Raw genomic sequence first — 23,102 nt, 5'->3', positions numbered from 1 at the left:
CCTCCCTAACCTCCGTCTTTATTCCTCTAACTGCCTCTGCGGCCAAGTTCTGCTTTGCTCCGTTACTGGCTGGTTTGGGATAATAAGGCGCAGCAGTTGCTTCTGGTTCAGAGGATGATGGGAATAGACAGGATGGACTCGAGCCGAGTTCTCATTGGTCCCTCTTCTTTAGAGAAGACCAGGAAACGATGGATACACGGATCGTGTTCAAATCAATAGGCACGCAATGACTCTAAATAATAATGATCATAGCACCAAAAGCAGATTAAAACTAAAGTAACCAGCCTGTTTTGAAAATGTAAGAAGTAGAAAGTACAGGTATTTGTGTTCAACATGTAAGAAGTAGAAAGTACAGGTATTTGTGTTCAACATGTAAGAAGTAGAAAGTACAGGTATTTCAGTTCAACATGTAAGAAGTAGAAAGTACAGGTATTTGTGTTCAACATGTAAGAAGTAGAAAGTACAGGTATTTGTGTTCAACATGTAAGAAGTAGAAAGTACAGGTATTTGTGTTCAACATGTAAGAAGTAGAAAGTACAGGTATTTGGGTTCAACATGTAAGAAGTAGAAAGTACAGGTATTTGAGTTCAACATGTAAGAAGTAGAAAGTACAGGTATTTGAGTTCAACATGTGAGAAGTAGAAAGTACAGGTATTTGTGTTCAACATGTAAGAAGTAGAAAGTACAGGTATTTGTGTTCAACATGTGAGAAGTAGAAAGTACAGGTATTTGTGTTCAACATGTAAGAAGTAGAAAGTACAGGTATTTGTGTTCAACATGTAAGAAGTAGAAAGTACAGGTATTTGTGTTCAACATGTGAGAAGTAAACTAAAAATAAAAATATATACTTAAGTACAGTAACAAAGTATTTGTACTCCACTACTTCCCACCTCAGGCTGAAGAGGGACTCGTGTTTATTGTGACGACATTCAGTGTTTTCATTTAGTCACTTGTTAGCAAAGTGTTTATCCCCCATCATGCTTCGGATATCCATCAGTGGGGTATTAACTGATGTGTTTAATGTCCTGGAACAAAAAGGGAAACATCTATTTAGTTTTTATGAGTGCGTTTTTCAGGCGTCTTACCAAAAACACATTTTACAATCGGAAACGGGATGTTGTAAAATGCTAACTTATTTCCAGGTTTTAGGACTTGTTCCTGCACCATTCTATTCTACATGGCTTTACACTACATTAACCATTATCTTTTGTATAACAATATGTTGGTTAGTGTTCAAAGTTGCTGTTAGTGTGTGATTTGGTACGTTACCATCAGCAGACTGGACTACTGCAATGGTGTCTTCACAGGTCTCACTAAAACATCTATTAGAAAGCTGCAGCTGATTCAGAACGCCGCTGCTCGAGTCCTCACTAACACTAAGAAAGTGGATCACATCACTCCTGTTCTGAAGTCTTTACACTGGCTTCCTGTGTGTCAAAGAATAGATTTCAAAATACTGCTGCTGGTTTTTAAAGCATTGAATGGGTTAGGCCCAAAATATTTTAACGATCTCCTGCATAACTATGAACCATCCAGGAGTCTCAGGTCTTCTGAGACGGGTCAGCTTTCTGTCCCCAGAGTCAGAACTAAACATGGAGAAGCAGCGTTTAGCTATTATGCCCCGACTATCTGGAACAAACTCCCAGAATGCTGCAGGTCCGCTGCAACTTTTACACTGCAGTATGGCTTTTATTCATGTATTCTATAGCTGTTGTGTTTATTTCATTATCTTTGCTTTTTAATGCCTGTTTTTAAATGCCATGTTATAATGTGTTTCTGCTGTATTTCTTCTTACATGTCTTTTATTTTATTTTGTAAAGCACTTTGAATTGCCGTGTGCTGAAAGGTGCTGTATAAATAAACTTGCCTTGCCTCGATTTACACTTTTTGCGTAGATTGTAAAGTGACAAGTTGCTTAATTTGTCTTCAGATATTATGAAATAGCATTTAAGAATGCAGATGATCACTTCTCCTTGTTGTTAATGTTCCCATTTCCTGTACCTTTTGAGCTAAGCTAGCACAGCTAACATGTTAACAATGTTGTGCTGGTTGTAACTTATCTGTTTAGCTAACAGATCAATTATGTTGAGAGTTAATGTTACCAATCAGGATAACTTTGTCTTAATGGTATATTTGCCTATTTCCCAACTTGTTGTAGTTGTAATCGTGTTTACTCTGTAGGCTACTGTGTGTAAAGTGATGCCAGCCTCTCTGGTCTTTTTGGTAAAACAATGAAATGCTGCACAGCTGATAACCAGTTCCTTCCCATAGACAATCATGTAATGTTGCAATTGTATTTTATAGCAATTAAACTACAAGCAAGATACAGCTAAATGTAGGTAGACTAATAAACAGATCTGTACTGCCACTGAGAATGGGAACAGCAGGTTCGCAGTGTGCCAAACTTTTACACCTGGTTCTCAAATAAAGGTAGTTCAAGGCTACGGACCTTTTATTAATTTTGTGTTTAAATGTGCACATGTGACTTTCAATCTATTTGTTGAGTGTCTGAGTGTTTCTGTGTATGATTTTTTAAATTCCATACCATCTAGCTATCTTCTCTCTGCCTTGCTGATTATCTACTACCCCACTCGTTTTCTCTCAGGACATGGATGTACTCGCATTTTAAACCAAGTGTCAATCTTTATAAATAACGTTTGAAATGACCCATCTGCACCACATTCACATGGGACACATATTTCCCAGAGACTGTTTTCAAAGATCATGTTGTCATTTTTTCACATAGATCATAATCTTGAGGTTTCCATCATTCACAATTTACCACAGTTGATGCAAACAATTATATGAAGACAGCTCCGAACTTTGCCTTTTGCTTTTATTCACACTCAAATTAATAAAATACATACTTTTGTGCAACATCGCCAACACTGACATCAGTCGTTTCTCTTGCAGTTCACATTTATATTTTGCCATGAATTTACCAAAACTTAATACATGTCACTGTTATATGGGCTCACTTTACAATAACATAGGACTGATCATGCAATTACTAAGTGGGCTTCCCCTCTAGTGTAACATTACATTCAGTGTTTTTGCTGCCGTTTCTTTCGGGACAACTAAGTACTTCCCAATAAATAATAACAATGATATCATTGGGTTTTAATAAAAGCACTTTACCATGTGGGCATGTACATTTGTTTGCATATTCATATGCTCTTCTTTTGATCTCACAAATACAAAGCACTTACAAAGAAAATTAATGGGGAATACAGTAAGGCCATTACAACATGATTTTGATCCAAAAACATCTCTTGTCCCAGAGTCTTTATGCATAAGATATGCCACAGATAAATCAAAGACACAACTAATAGAGACTTGCTCTTTTTGAAATACATATTACAATGTAACACTAGAAAGAAATGTTTAGCTTCTAGCACCAACAAGGGATAACTTTAGTCATGAACAGCAGTTTCAGACGGTTGCATTTTATAACAAGGTCTGTTTAGCTTCTTAATTGGGAGGTAGGAGCGACTTACAAACACTTACAGAAAGCACTTTGAAGCTATCAATTTAAAGTATAAACTTATGGCATTTTACATTAGCCGCTTTCACACCGCAGGACTTGCCGTACTTTAGTGCCGGCACTAAAGTACGCCCCCTGGCGGACTGAATCCGCCAGGGGGCTAGTGCCAATCGCATTCACACCGCAGTACTTTCCCTGAGGCAAGATTACGCTGACGTCACTTCGTCTTCTTCTTTTCTGGGTTTACTGGCAGGCCGCAAAACCACTTCACGGCGAGTACAAAAAAAAACGAGAGAAGAAGAACTACACGGGGGAGGGGGTATAAAGCCCACCCGCTGTATGAGGCGTTTGTTTACTTTCCGACCTCAGACATGATGGAGTTCATAAGGGTAATTTACAAATAAAATACCCCATTATAACAATGGACTTTATCTTTATGTATTTATTATATATTATCCCCTCAGGCTGATTTTGGAAAAGGACATTAACCCTTGTTTGGTGTTTTTCCCTTATTTATCTAAAACAAATGACATGATAAATGACTTGTGTTTATGTGTGTAAGACTTGTGTTTCTGCCCCTGCCATTGCTGCACAAGGTTGCAACATTGTAGATAAATTCAACCACCGACACCTGTCTGCTCTCACATTCTTCTATTCTGCACATTTGGGGTGGGACACAATAAATAAAGCTTCGCCAGTTTGTTTGTTTTATTGCACAGTCAAGACATAACAATAACGGCATCACGCTGTTCCAGGTGTGTCGTATGCATGTAAATTGAAGTTAAATAAAAGTGTGAAATGTAAAATAAAGTGTAAGTAGTTTCAAAACAATGTAACAGTGGCAATATATATAGCAGCAGACACACCTTAGTGCAAGTTAGGTGTCAGTATTAAAAAACAGTGGCAATATATATATATAATAACAATAGAAAATCGTTACCACTCTTATTATTGTGGTCTTTAATTTTTTTATAATCCTGCCTGAGTTTCTTTATTTTTACCCGGCATCCGTGTGCACTGTGCACGATTCCCAGCTCAAGTAGCTTTTGCGAACATCGCTCAAAACATTTGGAGTTGGGAACTGCTTTCTGTAGAAGCTGCTACATCCCGTCCTCGGAGTAAATTGCCAGAAGCGCCGACACTTCCTCATCATTCCACCGCTCCGGTGTTGTAGTACGTGTGGTCATAACTGCTTTAAAGTACAAAAAAACTACTCGCTCAGGTGTGGATGTGGTTTTGTAGTGAGGGAAAAAATGGCTGCCAAACAAAAAAAAATTCAGAGTCTAACGGGGCGTGGTTTGCAATTCGCCCAGCCAATAGAAATAGAATAGAAATTGGCACTCTTTTATCACCAGGTTCGTACCACCTCTCTAGCAGGGACTGAAAATGGCCAAAAGAGTTCCCGGCACTGAGTAGTCCCGGCGGTGTGAACGCGACATTATTGGTACTAACGGAACTAAAGAACCAAAGTACCAGGGAAAGTCCTGCGGTGTGAATGCGGCTATTGTTTCATACAAGCACTAGCAGTACATTTCCTCTAAAATGAAAGGCAGGACACAAACTGTTTTTCTATAATGCAGTTTCAAAATAATCATCGTTTAAAATGGTCCAATCTGTCTGTTCAACTAGCCACTTTGTATACATGGAGGATACATTAGAAAGTAGTGTAACCTTCTTACATACTGTGAGGGACCCCTCTCCAGGTAATTCCTGAGAGAAGACACAGTCTTGACCAAAGGCTGTACTTGCTGAGAAGTGCAATGAACCATTTCACAAAGTGTATGTTTGATACTCTCGTATGGTTATGCTCCAGTGTCAGATTCAGTAGTTCATCCTACAAATCCTGTCATTGGTTTCATAGTCTGTGTCCCTCAGAACTTACCTGTTAGAGCGCAGATGTTGGTGAAGGCGTTCTTCAGGCTGTAACAACAGATAATCTCTTTAAAAGTCTTCCTCATCTCCTGACTCCTGAAGGCATAGATCAGTGGGTCAATCACAGAGTTGCACATGATGAGGATGAGGTACATGTTGAAGTGGGACATGAAGCACACACAGTAGAGGTTCCGCGGACATGAGATCATCAGGATCAGGTGGAGGAAGAAGGGAGCCCAGCAGACGATGAAGATCCCCAGCAGGATGGTGAGAGTGATGGCCCCCTTCATGCTGGCCCGCTGGTGGATGGAGTTGTAGCCGGGGAGCGCGGCGATGCGTTTGACATGAGAACGCGCCAACATGAACATGTGGCTGTAGAGGGAGGCCATGATGAGCAGCATAGCAAAGAACATGGAGACCAGGCAGATGATGACCGGGGTTGTGTCTGAGTAGATGATGAAGACGATCCCGCAGCCCGTGCAGAAGGTCCAGATTCCCCCGATGATGCAGCCGGCTCTCCTCACTGTCATGATGTTGTGGTATCTCAGCGCATAGAAGATAGTGACATACCTGGAGATAATAACACATAACCAAGTCACCTATGATTTCCTAAAAACCTTTGTCAATGAAATATTCAGAACAGAGGGATTACCTTGATAGAACCTTCAACATAGCGACAGCTTAGCCGACCGCTAGCGGCTAACAATGCTAACAGTACTAACAACGTGCAGACAAAGCTAACAGTGTGAACCAGAACAGAAGGGCTTACATCACATTATCTGTGATAACGCTGTCAGACGGTAGGCCTTCTGCTTTATCAGTGGTAAACACTATGTAAGAGACAACTGTTAGCTAGACACACAAGGACTCACATGCACTAACATGAATGTACAGCAAGCATGAGAAACCTGAGTAACTTTCTCTGCTACTCCACTATATACTAACATAAAACATTTGTATGCTGCTTTGTAATGCTCTGAATTTCAAATTGAGAACCTTTAACTTGACACTGAGATTTTGAATAAACCAATGAAGTAAGTTTATTTTGAATGCTTTATGGTTAATCTGTGTCATCTGCTAGAAGCTTTTCTGAAACAACCTTATACTGTAGGCCTACATGGTATGTATACTTATTTAAATATATATACAAAAAAGATGGTGCCGCAGAGTGGCGGCCGGCCCATAGGGGCGCCGCCCCACCTCTTCCCACATACAAAAAAAAATATTAATAAAAATAATAAATACATTTTTTTTTCTTTTTAAATATATATATTTTATATTTTAATTTTTAATGAACAAGGTAAATATCATACAATTGGTATCAGTAAAATGTATAATCTACAATAAAATCTCGTTTAAAATTGTGTTACGATGTCTAAAGTTACTGATAAGTCACATGTTTCCTGCCTGGCCTTGCCCATGGCATTAGTTTATCATTACCGGGCGGAGCTCCCGAGCCAAACAGCAGCAACCAGCACGTTGCAAAAGTCTCAATAGTAAACTGTGCCGCCGAAACATAATTTCAGCCAATCAGCGCCGTCAAATATTTTGGTCACGAGGGCGCTCACGTTGGCGCAACCTGTTTTTCAGGTTTCAGGCTCGAAAATGACATTCCCAGAACAAATGACTATAACTTCACTTCTAAAAGGTTTATATGAATAATTGTTGTTATCAAAGCAAGGTTACATCTGTGAGTTGGATGTAGAAGTGTCAGAATCAATATAGATATTTCTGTGTCAGAGTAAATTCAGATGGAACATAGCAAAATAATGTAAATTCCTGTCTCCGCCTAAAGAAAACCCATTACTTATAGTGAAGACCAACCTTGAATGATGGGTTAGTAGCCTAAACGCTTTAGGAATCCAAAGTATAACATATAATAAGTACCCTGTATCAAGATTGAGGCGAAACAAGTGACATTTGACATTTTTAGAGAGGTTTATGTAAATAAAGTCCAGGCGGAATAAGCTTTGGGCACATTTGGGCACATTTGGTTCCATCAGTGCCATTTGACCTTTTTCAGGTACCAGACTATAACAATCATTGTATTACATTGAATCATCACTATAGGTATTCATTCCACCCAAAACAAAAACATATTAAAAAAAAAAATATATATTTTTAAATATTTTTGTGTGAGTGTGTGTAGGTGTGTGTAAGTGTAGGTATGTGTGTGTGTGTATGTGTCGGTGTGTATGTGTAAGTGTGTATGTGTAAGTGTAGCTGTGTGTGTATGTAACTGTACCAACGCACTATACAATAAAACTACACTGTAGGTCATTGTGTGTAGGTGTACTTGCACAATAAAAAAAAACGGAAACATAGGTAACATTTGACTCCAACTGGGGCAGATTTATTTCAAACATTTTACCAACACACTATAGGCATATAAAAACAAATATTTTACCAACACACTATACAATAAAATCACACTAGGTATATAAAAACAACAAGTATTTTTTTTTTAAATAAACACTCGCAAAACATTATACCTACCTGAACTTTATACCTACCTGAATGTTCCAGTATTTAGGTCGTGCCACTCCCTGAAACAGTTCTTTTTGACAGTGAAGCACAGAGGGACCTGGCACTTCCTGCAGTACACAGGTGTCTTCACCCTTTTGAGTCCAGCATCTAGGCCCCTCCTGCAGTTCTTCCTGACCTTGGTGGCATCTTCCCCATAATACTCGGACATGCATGTGAGTGATGGAGGAGGGGGTGGTGGAGGTGCAGGGCCTTCTGCAGGGCCTTCAGCAAACTCCAACAATTCTGCAGAAAGCTGCTCCCTGAAAGTCTTCTGGGTGTGTGGCTTTGTCCTGCTGGGGTCACTCCTCATCTAACAAATGTGGAAAAACAAAGAGATTAGATTAATTCACTGGCTTATATTTATAGGATAATATTGGACTATAAACGAATAATATTACACCAAATAAATAAGTAAACACATGTATATTCATTCACTGGCCATTCATTTAGAAAATGTAACTCCAAAAAGACAAGTAACACTATTTAGCATTTTGCCTAATCATTCCTGTAGCTTCTTGGCTAAGCTAACACTGTGATGCAGTTCCACCAAACACAAAAGTAATATATAAAAAGGACAATATTGGACTATAAATGAATAATATTACACCAAATAAATAAGTAAACACATATATATATTCATTCACTGGCCATTCATTTAGAAAATGTAACTCCAAAAAGACGAGTAACACTATTTAGCATTTTGGCTAATCATTCCTGTTGGCTAAGCTAACACTGTGATGCAGTTCCACCAAACACAAAAGTAATATATAAAAACAGAGAGATTACATACCTTTCCTGTGGTGGAAGTTCAACATCCGAGTCACTACTATCCGGATCCAGGTCTGGCTGGAGGAGATCTTCATCATCCGACGAAGAGTCATCTGGTATGATCATAGCCCCGCTAGCATCTCTAGCACCTGCTCGGTGGTGAAGCTCTCCCTTCTGGCTGCGTAATGGAGCCAGAGCAGGCGTAGTTTATACTACGCAGGATCATATCTTTGGAACCCATTGGTCGATTTGGGTGATTGACACCTTTTCTGAACCGTTAGAGCCAATAGAATCGAGTGACAGTTAGTAAGTCCCGCTAAACACTTACGTCAAGTAGAGAGAGGTTTGCGTAAACAGCACGTGAGACAGCATTAGCTCGGGACTGCAAAACTTTATACCTACTCTGCTGCCATGATTGTAATGATAGATTATCAGGAACAATTCTAAAGTGACTAAGAGACATTGTATTAACCTTAAGCAGCGTTTTTATTCCCTTGAACAAGAGCTTTGATCACAAAACAGCAACGGTAAGACATAATTATTGTTATGGTTTTGAAAACTGTTGTTTTTTTTCTTCTCTGTTCTGGCTGCTAGCTCAGTAAATTTGTGTCCTACAGTGATGATACTTATAACGAAATAATCTGTGGAGTATCAGCTTTCAGATGATATGTAGTTTGTGCAGAACATATTAAGTTTTAAAGATCGTTTTTGCTAGTTAGCACCGGAAGTAGCATCTGCCCGTTTTAGCTAAGGGCTAATGCTAACGCTTCTTGTGAGACTTGTGTTTTGTTTCGGTAAAAATGGTTCGTATCGTCAGTTAGCTGAGATTCTTCTCGTTAATCTGGTATAACACATTAATAGGTTTTTAAATATTAAGATGCCCAGAGACACAGTGTCGTGAAAAAAAAAGGTTAAAGACCTTGGACCGGACCAACCCGATTTGTATATATCGCAGCAAGCTCGTGAAAAAGACAAAACGTATCAACGAGGCTTCTCACGTAGCTGGTACACCAGAAAGGCATGGCTAGCTGGATGCAAACAGGTAAATGCTGTCTTTTGTTTCCCATGCTTGCTCTTCAAACAGCCGGGGACAGATACGATCTGTTCAGAAACTAGATAAAAGTTAAACAAGTACAAACCACAGACTGTCTGTGTCATGGTGAATACAGTCGTTGGTTTATTTATGTCTGTATAGGCCGTTGTTGTGAGTGTGGACGGTCGGAGCATATATAACGTTAGCTTAGCCAAGCTCCATTCAGAAAACAAGCATTCTAAAAGGTTTTTCGCCTGCCGTCTGTCTGCAGACTTGTCAAAGCATTAATTCATGGTTTTTACTAACCGGTATCAGTATGTTGTTACGTCGGCATCATTTAGAAACGTGTATTACAATTTAATCACGGTAAAATATGTTCATTTTGTTGTAGTTGTAGCTCCGAGCACGTCTTGTTTGAATGATGCGAGTAAACACAGCTGGCAGCCGCGGTGAAACTCGAGCGACTAGAGCGATGCGATAGGAGCGTTTAGAGCGGAGCGAATATTCGCATCGCGTCCGGTCTGAACGCAGCATTAAAGCGAGCTCCGCGCTGCACTGGAAACGCGCCATTACATCACCAGAAGTCCTAATTTAAGGGGTAATTTCTCCCCAAAAATATTTTTTTACTCACTATATCAACAGCCCCACCAAAAATATTTTCCACCTGATGGCTGCTTCTGTGTTTTGGTGCGCTCTGTTTTGTCTTGTTTTGTGCGTTAATTCAGTGTTTACATACAGTACACCGAACTATTTCACCAGGGAAGAGCTCCTAAACATTAGAGAAACAACTCCAGCGGATTACTTTCCCACTTTTCTCTGTTCTTCCGTGGAATTATTGGACATTCTTGTAAAAGGTACCCTCACCTGCATCCGAGCAGCGAAACGCCACAGGAGAGGGAAACGGGCCGGGACGCTCATACGCATAGGCGGCGCGTGAGGCTCAGGTTTGGGAAGGCTTATCATGTTGCACTTATCATTCATATCACACTGACATCACATCATCAATCAGATCATCGATCTCACATCGATATCACAATATTTCCTTATCTGAGTCAGCTTCTCGAGCCGTATCTGGCCGTGCAACACTTAGTTACATTGTCACATACTGTATGCAGACGTATTATTTTTAGCAACACATTAAGTTGACGAAACACTCAACTCAAATGTAATAAAGTCAGATCCCCTCGTGTTTTAGATAGGGCAGTATCATAAAACTGTTGTACGCTTTCAAACACTCGGTAGTTTATTTTTTAACGAGTTGTTCTGTATTCACCTTGCAGGTGCAACTATGTGGCTTCTGGCTTGTATCCTGGATTATATGTTTAAGTCATCATGGATGTTTAAAGTTCATATTTGTCTAATATTAGTTTACTTTTCATTAATGAAGTATGATGTTGCGCTGTCAGTACACTTGTCCCTGTTTGTGATTGGTCAAATGTAGCTAACCCCGCTCCTTTCACGTGAACGCGTTCTCAGCTGGAAAGAGAAACCCTGGCTTGATTTACCGAGTTGATAACCAGCGCCGTATGGCCGTTTAGCGAGATCTCGTTTGTTAGGGTTAGTTAAGATAACTCAAGCATATCCAGGGTCTGTTGAACTGGCTTCGTGGTACAGGGCACAGGTGGCTGCATAGCAGCGCTAATGTCAAAGACATTATATTTTTATTTTACCAGGATGCAGTTACACAAATATTTGGGAAGACTTGCCTTCCCTAGCCTACAGCACCCGCCGCCCCTGCTCGTACGCCTCCGGAGCCGCGGACTTCGCACGCCGCTACCCGGAATATTTCTCTCTCGTTCCATAAGCAATAAACTGGACAAGCTTCAGCTACTGGTGAGTAGAAACAGAGACTTTTCTTCATCTTGTGTTTTGTGCTTCACTGAGAGCTGGTTGTGTGGATCGATTCCGGACTTGGTGCTGAAGCTGCCAGCGGATCGTGACACGGAGCTCTCCGGCAAATCAAAAGGTGGAGGAATATGTTTTTACACTAACAGTGGCTGGTGCAACGATGTGACAGTGATTCTGCAGCACTGTTCTCCCACTCTGGAAACTTTTATCATCAACTGCAAACCCTTCTATTCCCCCGCGAGTTCTCCTCATTCATACTGGTCGGTGTGTACATCCCACCGCATGCGAACGTGCAGGAGGCGCAGCGCACACTTGACCAGATACTGTGTGTGGAGAGGACCTACTGTATCCGGACTGTCTAGTTATTGGTCTTGGTGACTTTAACAAAGGCAACCTCAGCCATGAACTCCCAAAATATAAACAGTTTGTTAAATGCCCCACCAGAGAGGGGAATATTTTTGGATCACTGTTAGACCACCATCAAGGGAGCCTATCACGCCGTCCCCTGCGCTGCACTGGGCCACCCTGACCACACCATGGTACACCTGATACCGGCATACAGGCAGACACTCAAACTGTGTAAACCTGTAGTGAGGACATTCAGGCAGTGGAGCAGTAAAGCTATTGAGGAACTTCAGGCGTGTTTGGACTGTACTGACTGGGATGTGTTTAGGACTGCTACTCAAAGTCTGGATGAATATACAAAGGCTGTGATGTCATACATCAGCTTCTGTGAGGACAGCTGTGTACCAACACGCACCAGGGTGAGTTTCAAAAACAACAAGCCCTGGTTCACAGCAAAACTGAAACAGCTTAGATTGCAAAAGGAGGAGGCGTTTAGGAGTGGCGATAAGGCACGTTTTAGAGAGTCGAAGTACGTCTTTAGCAAGGCGGTGAGAGATGCTAAACGACAATACTCTGAGAAACTCCAACACCAGTTCTCAGCAAACGATTCTGCTTCTGTCTGGCGTGGACTAAAGGCCCTGACACACCAAACTGACACCAAATAACACGTCCCGACGAACCCGACTGTTGTGTTGCCTCAAGTCTCCTACGTCTTGGCCAAAAAGTCGCACTGGAACACACCGCAAAGACTTCAGCCGACGGCCAAGTAGCACGTACGCACTCCGCATGCGTGAGTCGCAATAACTCTCCTTACCAGCGGGCGGCGGTAGTGTGTATTTGTCATTCAAAAGAGGCAACCGGAAGACAGACTGCGTGATATATTCAAACAACAAATAGCTCGAGCCAAGCAGCACAGGGATGAACTATGCCAATATTTTAACAGTATTGGTGCAGTGCCTTTTCAGTGGGGCAAGATATACCAAATATGTATGCCTATCCTGCTATTTGTGTTTATTATTTTAATCACACAGCGTTAGTTGCAGCCCTAGCATTATTATTGGTTTAACTACTAACAGTATATATTTTAAAACATTTTTAAAATGACCATCTTGAACAGCTACAACATTAAAAATACTTCTAGGCAGATTGTGGACAGTAACAAAGTACATTTACTTAAGTACTGTACTGCTCCACTCCCATTCAGGCAAATATTGTTTCGCTAAGCTGAACAGCCAATCAGAGTGATTTATTTTGCCGGTGGCGGAAGGTGTCGGCACGGCTGAAAAGACATGACGGTGCGGGACACACCGATCTGAGTAGGGTGACAGGACGCTCATAAAATCAAAATCAAATCAAGTTTTATTTGTAGAGCACATTTAAAAACGATTTTGGTCGAGCCAAAGTGCTGTACATGTAATTTAAACACATAAAAACACATTACATCACAATAAATCACAACAGATAAAAACAACACATGGAACAGTCAGGAGTCGTAACCCCACTCTAACTAGAAGGCCAGAGAGAAGTAGTGTGTCTTCAGTGTGGATTTAAAAGCCCCTAGGGTCTGGGCCGACCTCACATGGAGGGGAAGAGTGTTCCAGAGCCTGGGGCCAGCTGCTGCGCAGGCTCGGTGCCCTCGGGTTTTGAGCCTGGTCTTAGGTACTATCAGCAGCAGCTGGTCAGCAGGTCTTAAAGCTCTGGCTGGGGTGTAGCGCTGGAGGAGTTCAGCTATATAGGCCGGAGCCAACCCATTTAGTGCTTTAAATACAAATAAAAGGATTTTAAAATCAATTCTGAACCGGACTGGAAGCCAGTGTAGTGAGGCCAGAATTGGGGTGATGTGGTCACGCTTTTTGTGGCCAGTCAGGAGACGTGCAGCTGCGTTTTGGACTAGCTGCAGGCGTTTAATTGATGCCTGGTCCATACCCACATACAGAGCGTTACAATAGTCCAGTCTTGAGGTCACAAAGGCGTTAATAACCCTTTCCAGGTCTTTAAAAGATAAATACGACTTGGTTTTGGCCAATAGTCTTATTTTAAAAAAGCAGGATTTTACTACAGTGCTGACCTGCTTGTCGAATTTAAAAGTGCTATTAAAGGTCACTCCAAGGTTCAAGACAGAGGGGAGGATGTTTTTACTTAGGGAGCCCAGAATATCAACCGGAGAGGCTAGAGGTTGGGGTCCAAAAAAGAATACCTCGGTCTTGCTCTCATTGAGGTTAAGGAAGTTTTTGCTCAGCCAGGATTTTAACTCTGTTAAGCAGTCCATCAACTGCTGTAGTGAGTTGACATTTGTTTTGAGAGGCAGATAGATCTGTACATCGTCCACGTAGCAGTGGAAGGGGATATTGTGTTTCGTGAGGATTGAACCTAGGGGCAGTATGTATAGTAAAAAGAGGATGGTGCCCAGAATTGAGCCTTGGGGGACCCCACAGGTAAGAGGGGCTTTGGCAGAGTAGAAGGCACCTAGCTGCACTAAAAAGCTACGGTCTGTCAGGTAAGACCTGAACCATGCAAGGGCAGAGCCTGTGATGCCTGCGGACTGTTCGAGCCGTGACAACAGGATGCTATGGTCCACAGTGTCAAAGGCAGCTGTCAGGTCTAACAGCACCAAGACAGCTGGGCTGCCTGAGTTGGCGGCTAGGAGCAGATCATTAAAAACTCTTAAAAGGGCTGTTTCAGTACTATGCATGGGTTTAAAGCCAGACTGAAACTTTTCATGGATGCCATCATCGGCGGCCAGACATCTATCAATGGCCGAAATCGGCTTGATGTATCAGGGCCTTAAGAGAGATCACAAACTACAAGCCAAAAGCCTCACTCTCTATGAATGACCAACGCCTTGCAAACGATCTGAATCGTGTAGATTTGAAGACAAAGAGTTCAGTCCTGACACCATCCCCTGTGACACCTTCCAACAGCTTCAGTGTCACACCACCACTGACCTCTCCCGACACATACAATTCTCTCTCAATCAATGAAAAGAATGTAAACAGACTTTTTATGGCGCTTTTCCAGTGCAGCACGTAGCATGGTTGGCCCGGCCTGCTTTTTTTTGCTTTTCCACTAGGGGTAGTTCTGGCACAGGGCTACTTTTTTCTGGCCCTCCAAAATCGAGGTTCTTACCGAGCCAACAACCGAGCTGAATATGCTAAACTAGTGACGTAAACACTGTCGACTGCTGATTGGTCAGAGAGAATCGTCACAATTCTTCGTCGAGACAGTCTCCAAGCGTTGCATAAGCACCATTTTTAAAACAGACGATCTACCGTCAACAAATCCATAAAGAAATGGCAGCAACAATAAAAACACGCTGTGGTCATTTGACGAGGTAAAGACGTTACACAATCTCGTTGCGGATGAAAAAATACAGCGGGGAGCTCGACGGCGCAACGCGAAACGAAGCCTGGACTCGGCAACAGCGTCCTGCATCCATGCAGGATGGTAGGTTTTTTCTAACGCTCTGTTCTCTGCTTGAAAGCGCTGTGTCGCTATCTATTGTAAAGCTCATTTCTTACAAACAAACCTATCTTATCCTTACATTTATGTTCGACAACCCATACTTTTATGGAGCCCCGAAGAGCTACGGTTAGCACAGATAGCATTAGCTAGAGCTATTGTTTGCTAACACCATATGTACCATTATTTACGTCCAGATTCTAGAGTTGTTGTTGCTATTTAGTATTGTGCTGCAGTGGTTTGTGGAATTACCAAGTCATGTATGCTGTTCTAGATGCCGTTGTGAGTAGCGAGGAGGAGTCCCGAACAACGAGTGATGGCAGTGCTCCAGAGCACAGACAGCCAGCGTATGGTTCTAGGTAAGAAATAGGCATGGCAAAACGACTGGAATTGTGACTTTTTTTAAACTTAAGATCATCGTCAGTAAGTAAAATAAGCAATACCACTGTGTGGAAATGCTCTGTTACAAGTAAAATAACGTACCAAAAGTAAAAGTAGTAAGAATCACTATTAATGTTGCAGCTAGTACAATTATATGTGACATCCTAATATATTCTTGCATATTGTTCATTGTTAAGTATTGTGCAGCATGGACCTGCACTGCTTTCCACTTATTTTGGACTGTGCTTTGTTTTAGATTTTTGCACTTTAAACTGATCTCATATTTATTCATACTTATATTCATTTGTAATTATCCATTTACTTCATGACTTGTACATACTCATACATATGTATACAGATATTTATATTCATTACCAACAGGCTGGACATAATGTAATTCACTTTCACAATCATTGTAAACATCTAGGGCCAGAACTGTCTTTAGTTCATCCTAACTGTTGTTTATACTTATATATTTTATTCTTATCTCCTTATGTGACCTGTACCTGTGTGTTTTTCATTCTTATTGCTGTTGCTGCTATAACACCTGAATTTCCCTACGCGGATTAAAAAAGGTTTATCTTATCTTATTGTCTTCCAGGCAAGAGGAAACGAGGAGAGGAGCACCTCACAGTCCTGAGGGAGATGCACAGTGCCGATCTGGCCCAGCAGGAACGGCACCTGCAGCTGGCCGTAGTGGCCTTTTACACTTGCATTTATGTATATAGTTTTGCTGTGTTTTACACTTTTGTATTTATGTTTATAGTTTGCTTTGTTATTTGCACTTGTTTGATGATTAAACTGTTTGTTTGTAACAAGTATATTTATCGTGATTTCCTCTGTGTTAATAGTAGATCAAAACAAACAAAACAGACCTCAAAACAACTTTCTTAATTTATTATAAAGATTTTGTTTTCATGATTTGTTATTTTCTCAAATGTTCTTATTATGGGGCAGTACTTACAGGTGCTTGAAATTCAAATATTTACTAAAAAGTCAATTCTGATAACATGTACAGTGGGGCAAAAAAGTATTTAGTCAGCCACCAATTGTGCAAGTTCTCCCACTTAAAAAGACGAGAGAGGCCTGTAATTTTCATCCTAGGTATACTTCAACTATGAGAGACAGAATGAGAAAAACAATCCAGGAAATCACATTGTCTGATTTTTAAAGAATTTATTTGCAAATTATGGTGGAAAATAAGTATTTGGTCAATAACAAAAGTTCATCTCAATACTTTGTTATATACAGGGGTGCACATAACTTTTTTGCCCTGGTTCTCAAAGGAGCACCTGGAGATGTTGCTTGGTGCTCATCCTTAAAATGAAATAAACCGTAACTTTTGAGGGGGTCTTTATTTGCCAGACACACGGCACTGAACACACATGCAGAGGTGAACACAGAACACACATGCAGAGGTGAACACAAGACAACATTAGCACGAGCAGTAATCCTACAAGCTGTCATCACTACCCTCCTGACTGTTCTCCTCACTGTCTTCCTCTCTGTCAGACATGGTAGCTGATGATGTAGGCCTACTTCTTCCTCTCTGGTTGAGTCTGCGATTAGCTGCTTGTATCCACAAGTCAACAGCTGGTTTTGGGTCGAAAGTCTCTGTTGTCATCTTAGACAAGTGGATGTAATCAAGTATGTGAACATAACCAATAACCTACCATAGCCAATAACAAATGAATTTAACTTATTTTATTTGTGTTGTTCATTCATATCTTATTTTACCTTAACATTTATTTATTTATGCATTTTTTTTTATCTCTCCAGTTTTAAAGGATATTTTTGGTTACTGTCTTATACATTGGAATGATTTAAAACCTGTTTATCCCAATAATTATAAAGGAGTGCCTTGGAAATATGTGTTTACATAAATTGTGACCAAACCGTTTGAACTTAGACTAAGAGTCCTTTACCTCACTGAGCTGTAGTTAACTTATCAGCCTCTCAGTCTGACTGGAGAGGACTCTCCCTCCACATTATTGTAGAAACATCTTCTTCTTATATCCGTTAGAGCAGCTAGCACGGGGCCAGATTATAATAACAGCGCCGGTACCGGTGCACCCTCCCTCTCTCCCTCGCATTTTGGCTGTGAGCTGCGGGCGCCAGATAAGCCAACATCCCCCATTTTCATCACTTACAGCGCCCATCGTACAGGGCAAATGAAACGTGTAACCGGGGTGAAAAGGGTGTTACATTTACTTAATTATGAATATTGTTACATCAAGGCCGAAAATTAGGATGAGCCCCAACGGTCAAAATGTTTTTTTCCCTCCCAGAACTGCCAGCGCAGCACCTCCCCAGATCTGGCGCCCTAGGCGAACATCTAGCCATTGCTACGGGCCGGCCCTGAGTTCATATCATGGTTCATATGCAACTCGCAAATATCTTTCTTTCTCTCTCTCTCTCTTCTCTCTCTCTCTCCTCTATTTTCTCTTCTCCCTTCTCTCTCTCCCTCTCTCAATGTTGGTACGCAAATGCGCTTTGTTTCAAATGACCCGGTGCTCTTTTTTTGGCGGAGGTGCGCATGGGCACCTGCGCACCAGTTATGTGCAGCCCTGGTTATATACCCTTTGTTGGCAATGACAGAGGTCAAACGTTTTCTGTAAGTCTTCACAAGGTTTTCACACACTGTTGCTGGTATTTTGGCCCATTCCTCCATGCAGATCTCCTCTAGAGCAGTGATGTTTTGGGGTTGTCGCTGGGCAACACGGACTTTCAACTCCGTTCAAAGATTTTCTATGGGGTTGAGATCTGGAGACTGGCTAGGCCACTCCAGGACCTTGAAATGCTTCTTACGAAGCCACTCCTTCGTGGCCCGGGCGGTGTGTTTGGGATCATTGTCATGCTGAAAGACCCAGCTACGTTTCATCTTCAATGCCCTTGTTGATGGAAGGAGGTTGTCACTCAAAATCTCACGATACATGGCCCCATTCATTATTTCCTTTACACGGATCAGTGGTCCTGGTCCCTTTGCAGAAAAACAGCCCCAAAGCATGATGTTTCCACCCCCATGTTTCACAGTAGGTGTTCTTTGGATGCAACTCTCCTCCAAACACGTCTAGTTGAGTTTTTTACCAAAAAGTTCTATTTTGGTTTCATCTGACCATATGACATTCTCCCAATCCTCTTCTGGATCATCTAAATGCTCTCTAGCAAACTTCAGACGGGCCTGGACATGTACTGGCTTAAGCAGGGGGACACGTCTGGCACTGCAGAATTTGAGTCCCTGGCGGCGTAGTGTGTTACTGATGGTAGCCTTTGTTACTTTGGTCCCAGCTCTCTGCAGGTCATTGACTAGGTCCCCCGTGTGGTTCTGGGATTTTTGCTCACCGTTCTTGTGATCATTTTGACCCCACGGGGTGAGATCTTGCGTGGAGCCCCAGATCGAGGGAGATTATCAGTGGTCTTGTATGTCTTCCATTTTCTAATAATTGCTCCCACAGTTGATTTATTCACACCAAGCTGCTTACCTATTGCAGATTCAGTCTTCCCAGCCTGGTGCAGGTCTACAATTTTGTTTCTGGTGTCCTTTGACAGCTCTTTGGTCTTGGCCATAGTGGAGTTTGGAGTGTGACTGTTTGAGGTTGTGGACAGGTGTCTTTTATACTGATAACGAGTTCAAACAGGTACCATTAATACAGTTAACGAGTGGAGGACAGAGGAGGCTCTTAAAGAAGAAGTTACAGGTCTGTGAGAGACAGAAATCATGTTTGTTTGTAGGTGACCAAATACTTATTTTACCGAGGAATTTACCAATTAATTCATTACAAATCCTACAATGTGATTTCCTGGATTCTTTCCCCCCATTCTGTCTCTCATAGTTGAAGTGTACCTAGGATGAAAATGACAGGCCTCTCTCATCTTTTTAAGTGGGAGAACTTGCACAATTGGTGTCTGACTAAATACTTTTTTGCCCCACTGTATATGTGAAAGAGTAAAAAATATGTATTTATGTTCAATACAATTTACAATCAGTACAATGAATGTGTTGCTATTAAATTAGCGCATCAGACCCTCTCGTATGTCACTGCCCTCCTCCTCTGCACCTTGTGCCGCTGCTGCTGCTGAAGCACTGTGCTGATCAGCTGTCTCCGGTGTTTACAGACATCTTTAACACTTGACTAGAGACATGCCACGTTCCAGCATGCTTCAAAACCTCCACCAAAACAAGGATCTCAGGACTAAATGACTACAGACCCGTCGCCCTGACCTCTGTGGTTATGAAGTCCTTTGAGCGCCTTGTCCTGTCCCACCTGAAATCCATCACAGACCCCCTCCTGGACCCCCTGCAGTTCGCCTACAGAGCCAACAGGTCTGTGGACGACGCTGTCAACATGGCCCTTCACGTCCTCCTCCAGCACCTGGACACAGCAGGAACCTACGCCAGGATCCTGTTTGTGGACTTCAGCTCTGCCTTCAACACCATCACCCCGGCTCTGCTGCAGGACAAGCTCTCCCAGCTGCACGTGCCCGACTCCACCTGCAGGTGGATCACAGACTTCCTGTCTGACAGGAAGCAGCACGTGAGGCTGGGGAAACACGTCTCTGACCCCCGGACCATCAGCACTGGTTCCCCTCAAGGCTGCGTTCTTGACATCACTTGCGTTTATGTCCATATCGATCAAATCTAGCTGGGGGCTCCTGCTGGATGCACTGTCCTGCGAGATACCGGGACCTGGCTCAAAACACTCGGTTGTTGTTGTTGGCGAAACACATCAGCAATGACGCAGGTGACAAGGGGGTGAGCAGGAGAGGTGGGGCTATGGCGTATAGGGCGTACACACGGAGCCGTTTGACCCCCCAGAGTGTTCTGTCCGCAGATCTACCCACCTTGGGACCCGTTATCGTTTGAGGGGTCAATTTTCGCGGTTCCGTTACGGCCTCGTGTGAACGAAACGTCTATACGATAGAAAAAAGTAGCAGATACAACCCGAACCGTCTCCATGTAAACGGGCCTTAAAGAGCTACTCCAGGAATTGGGTATTGCAGTTCCACCTAGTTAGGATATTCTGACTTTTAATCCATAAACTCCAATAACAGGATCAGTAGTTACATATTGGGCAGAAATTAGAGAGAGGTTGTTGATTTACAAGAGTTGAGCTCATAAAATGTTAATGACTGGAATATCTAAAAAGAGATCCACTGACTTGCTTATACAATACATGTATTAGCTTAACTAAAGAAGAAAGTGAAAGCAGAGCAAAGTAATTACGCAAACTGACTCTTTTGTGTTATTCATGAAATAAAAGGGCTACTTTCTGTCCATCATTACCTGTCCACAGCGATGGCCAGCAGGCTGCACATTGAGGCCACCACAGAGATGCAGATCAGGGAGTCAAACACATTGTCCATCTGCCGGATGAAGTGATCCTCCACTACCAGCTGTCTGTTGTTTAGGAGGTAAATGATGATGGTCTCCCAGGCGTTGGAGACACTCACCAGCATGTCCGCTACTGCCAGACTGCAACAACCAAACAGGGGTTAGAACAACATGGAAGCATAGATGTTTTAAAGATGCACATGAATCCAGGAGCCTGCAGGGTAGAAGTCATAGCTGATTAACAACACATTCATGTCAGAGTGTAAAACAACAACTTAACTAGAAAATGCATTTCATGGAAAACAAATCTTGCTTGCAAAATCTTCAACCCAAATGCATTCCACTGCACTTGGGGTTATCACGAGGTGTGGACATGTGATCTATGCTGTACCCACGCTGACACTTCACAGTACAACATGATCTCAGAGACTTTATAAAAGGGAACGTGAACCTCTGTGTGGATACTGAAAAGGTTCAGCGAGAGCTAAAGAAGAGGATTCAGCAGACAGCTAGAGCAGAATCTGGAACAAAAACTCTTGCAGAACTGAGAGGGCGGGGGGAATCGGTGACCATGATAGCATGCCAAAATTCCATAACCTGTGTCGGACTATAGGTCAAATTAGAGCAGAATGCCCAAAATAAATTAAATTATTCATCCTCTGGTGGAAAATAACGCTGGGTTACGTATTGTAACCCTTGTTATATTAACACAGGCGGAGCCCTCTACTGGACTCTATGGGTACTACCCTCTATGCAAGCATTCCCATACTGAGATTTCTATAGACGTAGCCGGCCTTGGGGCGGGCCTAACTGAAAGCGCGCGCATCTCACCGTATAAAAGGAGGCCTCGCCTCCTAACTATCATCCTAGCGAGCGATATAGGACGATATAGGACAGACAGTGCCCTGAGTAGAGGGCTCCGTCTGTGTTAATATAACAAGGGTTACAATCATAGACTGTATATATAAATGGACGTAGGGTCCGTGACGTCACCCATAGGATTCTGCAGAGTTGCAGAGAAGCCCTTAGTAGGCGGAGTCGGACACTAACGGCTCGAAAGTGACGTCAGAGTTCAACTCCAAATAAGGGCCAAGAGGCGGAGCCGCGGCGGGACCTGCTGCCACCGAGCTGGAAGTTCCAGAGCTAGCTGAAGCTACCAAGCTAAGCTAACATGCTCCCCGTCTGCACACTGCTGTGGCATTTTACGTTTCTAAGGTAAGCGGATATGAAACTATTCAGCAAAACTATAAATAATAATCTAAGTTATTGAGATTTTAACCTAATACTTCAGAATCTTAAAATCCCCTAACGTTTGTATGCAATTGTGCTAAATTCAACACTAGAATCAAGCAAATATTAATATGTTTGCATGACATTAGTTATTTATATTTTGATATCACTTAACTATACGTTTAATACATTTAAGTCAAGCTAAGGTACATGTGATGGTAGCTAGTTAGTGCTCTTACCTTTGAGGCCTCCTCCAAACAGCATAATAACCAGACTGTATCATTACAACTAAGTACCAGTTCTAGATCCTTGACTTTAGACAAACAATTCAAAAGACAACATGTATTTAAAGACCAATCTTTATTTGAATGTGCCTCTTAACCTGAGATATTAGTTATACAGTAATAGTATTGACAATCTAAAAAAACTGAGCAACTCAACAGTCAACTTTATATTTCTTAGTGTCTAAAGCATTTATTATTTTCATTTTCCCCCTCTCATATTCAGTGTGGACGGATTGAGACAGCATGGTGTCCAGAGAGCTGCAGAGACTTCAGGGAGAAACCTCCGTGTGATGGACGTCCTGTCTGTTGGTTTGGAGAGGACTGAGGGTCTTTCCTCAGCGAGGAGGACCAGGCCTGATGGAGGAGCCCATGCTGGGCAAAGCTGATACCAACTGCACAGGCCTAGTCTATCACTTTATTTGACTAAATGTGTTTACTTATACATTTAATAGGTTTACACCTTCTGTCCATATGTGCTTTTGGTTCACATTTCAATAAATTGTATTTGTATTTGTACTCCTTTTGTCCATTATTCTTACT

The 23,102-nt window shown here is 42.0% G+C and overlaps 1 protein-coding gene across 2 annotated transcripts in view; it reads right to left on the bottom strand.

Annotated features, from left to right (window-relative positions):
• Positions 1-4,872: 4,872 nt before the first annotated feature.
• The window catches only part of LOC117545998 (melanocortin receptor 5-like), a 49,894-nt gene continuing 31,664 nt past the window's right edge, over positions 4,873-23,102 (bottom strand). The window contains exons 4-5 of one of the 2 annotated variants that reach the window (XM_034216064.1): positions 21,001-21,189; positions 4,873-5,926 (exon numbers count right to left, since the gene is read on the bottom strand). In XM_034216064.1, coding sequence (XP_034071955.1) covers positions 5,356-5,926; positions 21,001-21,189 — 760 coding nt within the window. In that variant the 3' untranslated portion in view covers positions 4,873-5,355. The remainder of the gene's footprint in view (positions 5,927-21,000; positions 21,190-23,102) is intronic. The other variant, XM_034216075.1, reaches the window with a different exon arrangement.

The sequence above is a fragment of the Gymnodraco acuticeps genome, unplaced genomic scaffold, assembly GCF_902827175.1.
Source record: "Gymnodraco acuticeps unplaced genomic scaffold, fGymAcu1.1, whole genome shotgun sequence".
NCBI classification, from domain to species: domain Eukaryota; kingdom Metazoa; phylum Chordata; class Actinopteri; order Perciformes; family Bathydraconidae; genus Gymnodraco; species Gymnodraco acuticeps.
The sequence above is the reverse complement of the archived record's forward strand: the minus strand, read 5'-3'. Positions and strand labels throughout refer to the sequence as shown.